The following is a 12,559-nucleotide window of genomic DNA, read 5'->3' as shown; positions in this document are numbered from 1 at the left end:
AAAGAAAACACTATGTATAAACAAGACTTGCAATGTTTCACAAACTTGTAAGTTCCCAGGAACTGTAACTTGATATGATTCAGTTAACTAGTTACAAATTAAAGTGGTGCAATATTAAGGAAAATCAGCAAGGATAAACAAGACTGTATTTTACATATCTCTGGAAGACTTCTGTTTACAAGGTCATTGGCTTAGTTACTGACAGTGAGAAATTTATTACCTAAACCTAAAAATTTTTATGTCTTGACATTACTTCATGACATTGTGCTTGATCAAATTGAGTGTTGCAGTAACAGTACACAAGAAAATTGTCTAGCTGTCCAGAGGAACGGCTATTTTTAAATACATTGTCTTTTGCACTACATTAATTAAATCAAACACGGTTGAGGCTTGCCTTGAATTTAGCCCTAAAAATTATTAAGCAGAGAAGTATTTAATTGTTACTTTAATCCTTGTTAAATTCTTTAATTAAATATAACATCAACTGAGCTAAAGATTATTATGAAGATTTTTCTCAACTAGTACATTTAAATGCATTATAGCAGGGAGAAAAACAAAAGAAGAACACAAGCTGGGCTTAGTAAATAGATTCACATCAATTAAAACTTTACCATTAAAAGTAACACCCTGAATACATGGGGCATCTTTTCATGTTTGCTAGCACAAAAGTAACAGCAAAGGTTAAGAGCAGTGGAGGTGGCATATTCCATACAAACCAGTGCATTAATCAAACAGTTTCCATTTAGCAAAGTGACAGATCAGTTCACCTAAGACCACTGCTTAAACAACATCATTACTATCACAAAGCAAGAGGATGCATGGCAAGCACAGAGCAGAAGTCCTTTGCTATGAGGAGACCCATAACACATGTGCAGCCAGGCTACTCCAGCACCAAACCCAAGGGGATCAGCAGCACCAAGGCCTCATACAGAGAGAACCCCTCAAAGCCCTGGGTTTTGGAGGCTTGGAGTGTGTCTCAGAAATTAGACTTGAAATGAATGGGGCCTCCTAAAACTGTTTATTAGTAATTGCACAGTTGCTACAAGCATAGCATTCAGAGGCTTCCTCTGTACTGAGAAGCAAACAGCAGCAAGATCATCAGCAAGAAAAGTAGCAGAACAGTGCCCTTATCTGTGCCTGTTCACACTGATATTGTTCATACTGGTTCACTCGCCTAAAATTAAGAAGTGGAGTGAGAAAGCTGATTTCACTGACTCCAACAACCGCAGTTCCATGAAAGGGCTCACTTTGATTAGGAATCAAAGATTTACGGAGACAAAGCTAATGTAGCATTTGAGAATTACACTAAAAATGATATTCAAACTGCAAAATCAATGCTAGAGTCAATGCTGCTGACAACTGATTTGCAACAGTTCCCTATAAGTCTGTAATGCATTTCCTTTTCTAAGCAGGGACAATTCTCAATATTTGTTGCCAGACACAATAAGAAACTTGGTGCCAATATTCTCACTTCTTTGAGAGTACAGAGTAACACCCGAAATGGACAACCCAACTGCTTATTCTGTAAAATACCGCAGGCTGACATGTTGATATGAGAGTGTTACAGGTGTTATCTCCCACTGTGGATTAGGAGAAGGAAGAAAGCTATTACGATGTGGGTGATAACCAAGCAGCTGTATTCATCAACCTTTACAGGACGACAGTTTAGGCTAGTGCCTTCAACAGAAATTTTTCTATGAAACTCCTCTTCGCATCCCCACAAAATTGAGATGACGTCAAAACTTCAAATTTGGCTTTAGTATGACAAATTGATGTGAAGCCCTACTATATTGCACCCAGCTTTCCTACTCAGTTTCGCTAGACTTGGGTAAACTGCTTTTTGCTTTCTCTTGATCTCCTCAGGATGCAGCAGCTCTTGCCAAAAATAACTATGTTTTCATTTTCCTTCACAATTCCCTTGTAGAGGTCTGCACTGTTTTAATGCTGTAGCATCACATATCCTTTTAATTCCTGCCTACACATTTTAACATTTCAAACACATGATTATTTATAAGCAAAAAGCCACCAGGACTTTGGTGAGGTAAAGTGGTTTAGGAGGGACTGAAACTGGGGAGAGGAGGGAGAGGGGAGGGTGAGTCATCATTTTTTGTTTTTAATCCTTCACTCCTCTTCTGTTGGGCTTTGTTATTAGCAGTAGCGGTTATTCACTTTGAGCAGGGCCAAAACAGCAAACAAGTCCTCTGAATTTGAAAGCCAAACAATTCCAACTCCTAATTCAGCCATGCATGCCTGCTCCAGGCTGTTCAATCCCTTGAGACCCCTTTTTGTAGCCTAGCCTTTTCTCTCCTTTAAGTGCCAACTCATAGACGGCCGTTGGTTAGGGTTTTGTCCATTCCCACCTGCTCCTGCAAGAGGGAGAACAGACCGGGATGGAGTGACGCCATCCTTAAGTTTTGTGCTGCATTCAGGGCTGGGTATTGCCACACTGAACAGAGCAAACAGGTTACAAAAACTGTTTGCACAGACAAAGCAAGGCACTTGACAACCACCACCGCTCCAACTAAAACACCATTTGGAAACAAGTTGCACCGCATACTGAAGGGGAGACAGCACTTGTTCAAAATCCCCTCTCCTTTTCAGTCATTGCTCAATAGAGCAGCAAAAAATTTGTCCTCCAGCCCAATTATACCACTCTGCTGATGCTGTAACAAAAGGAGAAAGAGCCATGACAGAAATAATAAGGTAACCTGCATCTCTAATGGAAGTAACAGCAGGAGGTAGAAAAATTAATTTCTATCACACACCATTTTCCTTTCCACTTCAAGCACTCTCTTCCCCTCTAAACACTCCTTCTACACACACCTTCCTGCAAGAAAAACTCTCTGAAGACTGGATCCTCCCCAGCTTATCTATACCTCCTACCTTTTGCAGCTCCCCTGAGTATCAACCCTTTGCCTTAAACTAGGAGAGCTGGACAGTGCAGGGGTCTGAGTCCAGCCTGGGAATTAACAGCACATAGGTTCCAGCTCCAGGCTTTTTAGGTCTGCTTAAGTTCGGAAAAAGTCTTTTAAGTGTGGATCCCTCATATTCAGCTGCCACAAATACTCATGTTTCTATACCAAAATACTTGCACTTGGTTTCAAAACTGTAAATACTCTTGAGTTCTAAGTATAGTTTTGGACAACTATGAAGAACCTTTGAGAATTAGACTACTTATTTCAGTAAATTAACTAGTTAGTAACTGTGAAAATGCTGATGTTAGACAGTATTTCAGCTTCCTAGGCTATAAATGGATATAATTTTTACTTACCTGACAGGTGTGTCATGAGAATTAGCTAATATTGACACTTTGATCTTTAAAATGCTTTGCCAAGTATTAATTAAGGAAGGATCATTTTGCATTTAAAATAGCTAGTATTTTGAAGTTAAATTTGTCTCCATCCCTCTCCTAAAATGGTAAAGAATCTACCTTTTGTTTTTCTACATATTCCCCAGGAGATAATTTCAGAGAAACCTGAGAAAGACAGACTGACGCGTTTCAAGAAACACTAACTGTGTTTCAAGAAAGACTAATGAATACCTCTAAATAAAAATCTGAGTTTTGTTGCAAGAATCTTCTCTCCTGGGGGTCTTGTAACCAAACCTGTAGACTTGGTCAAGTGTTACTGAATTAGGGAGAAAGGACATCCATACCCTCCAATAGACTACATTTTTATAACTAAGCTACAAGTATTTTTTACAAGGCAGGTCTAAAAGTGAAGTATGAGAGGTATATAACATGCTGCAGATATTCAAGTACTGCAGCTACTGATAAAACGTGGCCTCATTTCTCCACAGAGGGAAAGGTGCCAACATATGGGCAAAACTCTATTATAGCTCTTCTGCAGCTAGTGATATGAAATACATATAAAGCTGTGCAATGTTTTTGTTAGATTGCCACCCATGTAGGCTTCTGCCAGAGGAAGATGGAGAGCCAAGGCTTGTTTGTGGAGCCAGTTCTCTCCCAGTCACTCTGCACTTGATAATAAGGGCAGAACAAGGGCAAGACTTTCACCATGGGCACTCTCATAGTGAAGATATAGCAGCAAAGGCATGACATTTGGCCTTTACATGACCCAGTGAATATAAACTTAAACTAGAGGGAAATAAAAGATTGTATTTGATAGCATATAAGTAAACAGCAACATAAATAAGGCTCCAAACAAGCTGCTCTGCACACCCTGCAGAGATCATTATGCAGGGCTTTCCTGTGGTTGCTACTGCTGCTGGTTACAGTCTGACCTGATGTCACAGGCTACTCAAGCTGGTAGTGCAGAGACATCATCTCTTCTGGAGCTGCAGTATTCTCTTTAATGTTAGCCAGGCAACACAGGGAAGATAGAAACGAAGGGAAAGAAAAAAGATGGGACATAGATACTAGAAGAGATGCCAGAAAGCACACACAGGAAAACAGATGTAACCCATGTGTACTGCCTTTAAATGCCCTTTAGGGTCGCAGGGTAGCAGCAGCAGAAACTCTATGGGAACATTTTGCAATGTCACATTCTTGCCCGCTGCCCAAGGCATGCAAAAGATACTGAACAAATGTTACCCAATGTTTTGGTGACTTAAGTCCTGTGGATCTAAAGATGTGTCTTAGAGGTGATTCTGAGGACTAAAGTCGGATTGATTGTTGTATCTAGAATTAAAGTTCCTTATATGAATCCTTCGTGATAGTCTCTGTCATGGGAGATTTTTTCCCCTGTTCCCCTGTCTCATTTCATGCACAGCATAGCCATTACTTAATGAACTACCAACTTCTCAACATTTATTTTTCTCCTCATTATCAAGTGTGGCTTTATGCCTTATTTACCATGTTGTCCAAATGCTGCTGAGAATTATTTATAGCATTCACGATACAGGAGCCCAATTCTTATAAACAGCGATTAATTTTACAATAGCTGGCTAGATCCTGAAACTAAGGTGGATATTTTTGAGATGGGCACTGTTTTTTAGAAAATATTTTATAATCCTAGAAATCTAAAAAGCATCTCCTTAGACCTTCCAGAAGGAACCTGCCTACTAGGCAGCAAAGCTTAGTGACAGCACATGACATGACATGGTCCTCACCCTTCACAAGGGTATCTGAACCAAGCTATTTACGGTGCCAGTGCACACATTTTACATAAGAAATACTGTTGAGAACAGTGAACAAAACACTCAGTGCTACATTAAGAACTTGTTCCTGGGATTGCAGATTACAAGATGTGCAGCGAGAACCTAATTTTGGTATCTAATCAGGGCTGAGTGTTCTTCCCCTCATCCTGTGCACTTTCCTGCCGGTGCTCTACTTGATGGTGCCTGCTCCTGATTCCCTAAGGTACACACTCCCCTTCCTACTCCTTGCAGTCACTGCCTCAAGATTATTTTGATTTATCATCACTATAATCAAACACAATTGGCTGTTTATCGTCCCCTCCAGTCCATTTTACATGTTTCCTAGCCTTTCCTTATTTTTTAAGTGGGAAAACCCCCTCACTTTCTCCATTTCCTTTCTCCTCTTCATCAGGTTAAAGAAACACAGCAAACCAACATTTCACTGGATTCCTCCAGCATCCCAGCTTTGTCTTTCATCTTTTTGAAAGGTCAGTCCAGAAGTTCATTGGATTAGAATGAGGAAGAGCAAGTTTATGCCACTTTCTGGCTTTATGGATAGCTAAAGTCAAAATCCTACCAGCTATCCTGACAAACCATTATAATGTATTCAAACTCAAGTTTCAAAATTAATTTTCAATTTTTACTTAAAAAATTTTTAATAAATAATTCTGGATGTGCTACATCAAAATGGATAATTGTCAGAGGAGGTGCTGGATTTCACAGTTTCAGGGCTCTACCTCCAGTTTGTGAGCAGCTGCAGGTAAAGCCACTGCTCCTCTCGGTTCCCATTAGGTGCTTTGTTCCCTCTCTTTGGCTCTGCTGACTTTGTATATGAGAATATCTCCATAGCCACTTTTGTGATATAAAACTAAAAGTAGACAGGGAAAAGCATTTTTTTCTGTCCACATAAACTCGTTAATTTTGTATTACTGCAAAAATTCCAGCCTACATGAGGCCAATAATTTTTGAAAATTATATATATAAGGGTAAATCTCTAATTTTAATATCAGATGGCTGCAAGAGCTAGATCAAGAAGAAGGTTTACATTCTGGAGCTCAATCTACACATGCACAAAGTTAAAATCTCAGAAAAATAACATATACTGGAGATCACATTTATTTTTACATCAAGGACAAAGTGCTAGCGTCCATCTCTGCAGCATGATGTGTTTATTCCTCTGACAGTTTCAAGATCAGCTGATAATCATGTTGTCAATATTATACTACTCAGCTTCCTAAAATGCAGCTTTGCTTCATGTCTTTTATTTGTTTTAACATACATACAAGAAATGACATTTTAACTGGGCAGATAGTTTTTTAAAGTTCAACCCGTACTCAAATGGTGCTCTCCTGTTAAACAGGCACTTAAAAACTACAAACAAGAAACCCCCAATATTCTGCTTATTTCACAAAAATGGAAACTGAAGATAACCTTTCCCAAGTTTCCCTAGTATCCCAGGAGAAAAGTTGAAGATCAAGTTGGTGAGAAAAATGTGAAAGGAACTGACAAAAAATTTTTGTTCACTGGTGTGAACAAGGTCATTTGAGATGTACTTTTAGGACCCTGAAACAACTAGAGTGACTGGTCCCAGTAAATTACTTCAAACTCTGTATTATTTTGTTCAGTACACATCAGAAGGTTTTAAGGACTTGATTTTATAACTTATAAGCCTACATACATTTCAAACTAGGCCAGATACCAGTAATGTAAAGAATCAATGCACAGCCTAGTCTGGAAATCTTTAACTTAGGTACAGTGTTGTCAAATCTGAGGATCATCATTTCAAGCAACTCTGTATCAGTAGACAACTCTGCATAAACCAGACAAAATTTTGCAATACAGTATGCAGTTCCTGCAGTATCTCACTGTTTCAGTACTATCAGTCAGTCAGTAATTACTGAAGACAAGTTTGTAGGAGCTGAAAGGCTAAAATTAAAACTACCCCAGCTTCAGATATTTAAGACAGGATTGATGTCCTATTTGACAGCTAAGTCATTAATTCTATACTTTATTCAGCATTTGGAAAGGCTTATTTGACTGCTTCCAAACTCCTCAGTCAGGCTCTGGGAAAAGGAAGGTGAGATTGTGGGAAAAATGTAATATGAAAAAACACTGGAATGAGTCTGTGGCAGCTAGAAATTCATGACTATCACTGCCCTGCACACCAGAGCCACTCAAAGCCTCCTGGGATATGCTTGCAGAGATATGGTTTTGCTTCATGCACAAATATGTATGTACATATACATGTGCAGGAACACAGTTAGTGAGTTCACCTTATTATGAAATACAGCTAGGGAAAGGAATTGCTTTGAGAAAAATAATTGGGTATTCACCAGCAAAGTAACAGTTTCAAAAGGTTCTAGAAAATGAACCAAAGCTCTTATTGTTAGAGAACTATCGACTCCAGGTTTGAAAAAGTGACCTCAAGTGAGCAATGATGCACTTAGCCTGCAACTTGCAGCTGCTGTATTTCACTCTAAATTGAATTGCCAATCCACAGTGCAATCTTTTTCTACTGTAATCTCACATCTTTGGAGCAAGTATACTGAAAAATACTATATACTGGCTGCATTATTCCAAGTTAGACTAAATTCCTCTGGAAATGGAAAATATGTCCACCTTACTGAATTTAAGAATCCCTGTAGGTATTTATACAGGGGTAATGTTTTTTTTCCTTTTTAAGGGCACTTAGTGACAACTTTCTGTTGCCATTTTTCCTGTGAACAGTTCATAAGCATGCAAGTGACTAATATCATGTGGCCCCATTAAAAGCATTTAGGTACGTTTAAGCCTACAGCCCCATACTGAAAACCATGTAATAGATATTCTATACTTCATACACATATGCACAGTGATCACATTCTGCATTCTTGCCATACTAAAAGTGGTCTTTTTGGTAAATTATGCTGCCAATTTAGCATGATTTATAATATCACCAATGTCAATGGTTTACAAACATAAATAATAGGCATGTGCTGTGAAATACTTACATTCACTTTTCCACTAACTGTTCTTCACTACAATCAAGTTATTTTCCAGGACAGTGTTTAATCTTCTTTCTAAATAAAAGAAGGCAACAGTTACAAATATATTCATATGCATTAAGCTATGCTCAATCACATCAAATTTATGAGCTTTAAAATATAGATTTAAGATCATCTATACTGTCCCATAAACTTGTAATTTGTTTATATACAGTCAGTTTTATTACATTTTAAACACAACTTTAGCACACTGTAACTTTCAATCCTGAAGCTAAATGGAGCAATATTCTGCATTTCAATAGCTGCTCGGATAAAAAATCAAATGGGCAGTTGCTCACAGATGTACAACTAATTACTGAAGAACTGAGAAGTCAACTGATATATTACCAGAAAGAATATTACCAGACAGAATGCCTGGCATTACAGATGGATTATTGCATGATTTGGTACTCCTCTAGCTAGAGCTTGAACATACTCTTATCAATGGCAGTACTCTGCACCTCCCACAATCTAACATTTAAGAATGGAAGAGAAACAGTGTCTGTCTCTTTAGGGAAGAATAAAATACCTCTCTTTAACATCACTGTATATGTAAAAAAGTGATAAAAAAGGTTCATGTAGATTGTCCAACATGAATGGGAAGATGACAACTGTCCTCAAAAAAAATATCCCAGGCAATAGACATAGGGAGTACTGAATGCCTCAACCTGTTCCTTATACAGTTATTTCCCAGCTGCTTTTCAGCAAAGCATGCAATTCACAATCAAACAGTTTGCAGCAAAAGTCAACACATGCACTAAAGGATCACTGCATGGCAGTTCCCAGGGGAGAGAGACCCAAACACCTGGCAAAATCCACCACCTGTTCTCCAAAGCCATCTCATCTCAGCTGAACATGACTTTGAGACTTGCATAACATTGGCTTCTCCTGGAAGTAAGACGCAAACATCAGCAGCATTATTTTCCCTTCACGTTCCTTGAGGCTGCACAGTACTAAACCAAGCTTATTTTGATAATGTTCCATGGGATTTCATTTCCTGTGATCATACCCTATATTGCTGTGGGAAGATGTTCTTTAAGACTACGTATATTTATCTCTTCCCAGGGAAAATCTGTTTGAGAGAACCTAAGCACTCATCAGGTAGCGGATGTACATGGATAGCCAGCAAAATTGTGAAATGAGGGATATGGGAGAAGAGCTGGGTGAGATATTTAGACCACAGCTGCATGATACAGCCTAATTGAAGAGTGCAGGCTTGGACTGGAACTGAGGAAGGTCATAGGAGGGAAGTGTAACTAAAGCAGCCAAACCAAGAGACAAACAAACAAAAAAATTGGACTTTAGGACCAAGGGAAAGGGCAGATTTCTTTCAATATCTTACTGACAACAGGGAAAACAGATCTGCTGTAAATCAAGCATGTAAAGGAAAAGAAAATTCAGAAGTAAAAGGAAGTGGCAAAGGGATGTGAACCATTATGATAGTGTTAACAACAACCAAGAAGGAAGGAGGTGGAAGTAGTCAGCAAGGAAACAATGGATCACGATGAGAAGTTAGCTTTTTATATCCATGTTGCCTCTTTCCTTAGTAGCATTTTTGCAAGCATTGCTGAACACTAATTTAGGCATGTCTTGCACAGTTTGTTCACCTCCCAACTTTGCAGATGCAAGAACTGAAGTGCATGGAAGTTAGTATTTGGCTGAGCCTGGAAAATGTATTGAGTGCTGTCAGCCCTGACTGTTGTATTCAGCCAGCTATGCCCCCAATAATAAAGGTGTGCCCTTTGCTAAAAACATCAGAAATTTATTTATTGGAAAAAGAGGCTCAACGATAACCCAGGAACTGGTACAGAGTCAGTGGACTACTTATGTGCCAGTTCTCACCTGAGTACACTGGGCAGTTTAGTCTGTAGTTGGTAATCAGCTGTGCCAGAAAATGATGCTACCAAACTGTATTCAATTTTCTGTGTTACAAAATAGGAAGCCTTTTTTATAGGAGGCTTGGGATGTAAGCCAGAAACCTCTCTCATTGTCTCCCTATGTATTCAGACTGAATCATCAGATTTTCCAGGTTTCTCCACTCAAATGGCACACTGCTTTGGATGAGTTTAGATGGACACAGGTGGTACCATCTGCCACAAGGCTTCTTTTTTTTTTTTCCCTTCTCCCTCCTGCTTATAGCACAACTTTTTCAGTATCTTACACTGGAACACCATGAGGAATTGGTCTTCCATGGTATGGGTTTGGCCAGCCAGCCAGTCAAAATGGACTGCCTGAACTGAAGGAACTTCAGTACACATTGCTATCACAGGTCCTCTGATAGCTGGAGGCACTTGCAGACTGACCTGAAACTAAAAGTACTTGGATGACATAGGGGAGTTTTTCTATAAAGTTGACAGAAACCATGAGCACAAACAGAGCAAGTGGGTAGGGGGGTGCTCACACAAGCTGCCTTCAGTCTAACAAGGCTAATCTTCCTGTTTCTTCTCTCTTCATTGGCTTGACAGAGAGAGTCTTGCCATGGATTGCCTCCCGAATTAGGAATCAATCTTCCCTGAGCTGCTTTTCAGAAGGGACTCTGTCTCCCTTCCATAACCCACAGAGGACAGCAGGGCATTACTGACAATAGACTACTTTTAGTTCTTACCCTGTTGCAATGTGAACACACTTAACTGATCCCACCTTCCACATGACACAATTTCTGACTTTCAAATCAAAATACACCTTTAGGAGAAAAGGATGAAGACCACCTTGTATGCAATTAAGACCATCACAAGAGGTCAATAACCCAGTAGAAACAGGACAACTATGAACAACTTCCCCACCCTGCAAGTGCCCTCTCCCTCATCAGGCAGCTGCACTTCTGTTCTCAGGGTCAAGGTCTCAGATACCACAATTTCAAAAAGATTATAAACTCAGGCTGATCAGTTGTGTCCAAGTGCAAAATTTTGCAAGTGGATAACGTGCCATCCTGGCACTGTGACTGCCAGGGAAATTGTGGCTTTTAAAAGCAGCAAACTACGAAGTGTGGCACTTGTTCTGTGGCACCTAAAGCTGATGCTGCTGTAAGTACGAGTAGGAGCACACTGAGTGCTTTTTTTTTTTAATGTTTGTTTCTAGAGCTAAAAACAGATCATGAACCATATTTCTTTGAGGGAGTCTTTTATTTGTTTGTTAGAAAGGTCAGGCACTGGGTCAGGGATAGAAAGTTGTACTATCCGGTTCCCAGACACGGACCTTATTCCCCTGAGCCTTCAACTATATGTAACATATGGAGCAGACACTTTTCATATAGACTTTTATATGCCCAAGGAACTTTCATCCGGCTGTTGAGCTAACAAGCACAGTGCCCTTGATAGGATGGAGCACATAAGATAAAACTACATACTGTTTTCAAGCTTAATTTTGAGAATGGATCTTTATATTTCAGTGCTGGGAAGGTGATTTTACATCATGCAGACCATGTCCATATGGAAACAGGATATAGAATTTACTATTAAAAACTTTAGGGTGATACCAAATACTAGCCTAATACACTAAACATTGCAGTGTATTTACATCTCTAGCTAACTCAGTGTCATGCTATTACATACCGATATATCATCAATGCAGTATCTTCCCTCACCTGTGACTCTCTAGCTTAAGTGGCTCTTGGTCATCTCCATTCTGCCCTCTCCACCTCCTTGTCCACAGACACTAGAGTCCACTTCTACCACATGAACTCCAGAGCTTTTTTACTGACTTCCTTTCTCCTCTGCTTGGCTTACTGCTATCCTCTTGGCTGGTTTTAGGCAGCACTTTTTTAGAATGTGAGGACACCAACTTTTTTTTCTGAAGCCTCACCCCTTATTCTGAGAGCAAATGGGGCCAAGGCCAGCCACCATGACACACTACCTCCATGACACACTGCCTCCGTGCAAGGGACCTATTTGTGCAACCTAGTGGTCTCCCACCAGTGCAGGATGCTCACCATGTCACGAGCATCACCCAGTGCAGGTGACGGGAGACAGACCAGCACTATACAGCAGAACAAAGTTTACTCATAGTTTTCCAGGAAGTCAACACAATACTGGCATAGTCAAATTTTTAAATTACCCAGAATTCAAAATTAACCAAAGCTCACATGTTTAGTTTTTCCTTCACTTTCCTGCTCCTTCAGAGTCCTAAAACAATATTACTGTTTCTCTCTGTTCTCAATTCTAAGATAATCCTCTCTTACTTTGAACCTTTGGCCTCTGTGGGCCAGGGAAGAGAAGAGTCATAGAATTATAAAGGAAAATGAAGCAGACTGCCATCTATGTTTGACCTTAAAAACCTTAAAAGCCAGTATAAACACAGATCAGTTTGACAGGTTTGCATTCACCAGTAGTTTTCAAAGTACTGAAGTTGTTCAATCATTTCAAAATACCAGTAAGTACTTCACTGACAAGAATTATTAGGAATCTTGTGTTATTCTGGTGTTGTGCAGACTTAGAGGTAGC

At 39.5% G+C, this 12,559-nt stretch overlaps 1 protein-coding gene across 9 annotated transcripts in view; it reads right to left on the bottom strand.

Moving 5' to 3' along the window:
* Positions 1–12,559, bottom strand: part of LOC113965585 (plexin-B2-like) — a 176,119-nt gene that overhangs the window by 29,400 nt on the left and 134,160 nt on the right. For 8 of the 9 annotated variants that reach the window (XM_027679206.1, XM_027679200.1, XM_027679201.1 and 5 more), the window contains one exon: positions 8,088–8,156. The exons of the other annotated variant lie outside the window; for it this stretch is intronic. Coding sequence is in view for 7 of the 8 variants with exons in the window: in XM_027679209.1 (XP_027535010.1) it covers positions 8,101–8,156 (56 nt within the window). In the remaining variant the exon portion in view is untranslated. The remainder of the gene's footprint in view (positions 1–8,087; positions 8,157–12,559) is intronic. 9 annotated transcript variants of the gene reach the window in all.

The sequence above is a fragment of the Neopelma chrysocephalum genome, unplaced genomic scaffold (assembly GCF_003984885.1).
Source record: "Neopelma chrysocephalum unplaced genomic scaffold, ASM398488v2 Primary Assembly neopelma1_45, whole genome shotgun sequence".
NCBI lineage: Eukaryota > Metazoa > Chordata > Aves > Passeriformes > Pipridae > Neopelma > Neopelma chrysocephalum.
Note: the sequence above shows the minus strand (reverse complement) of the source record. Positions and strands in the feature narration are given on the sequence as shown.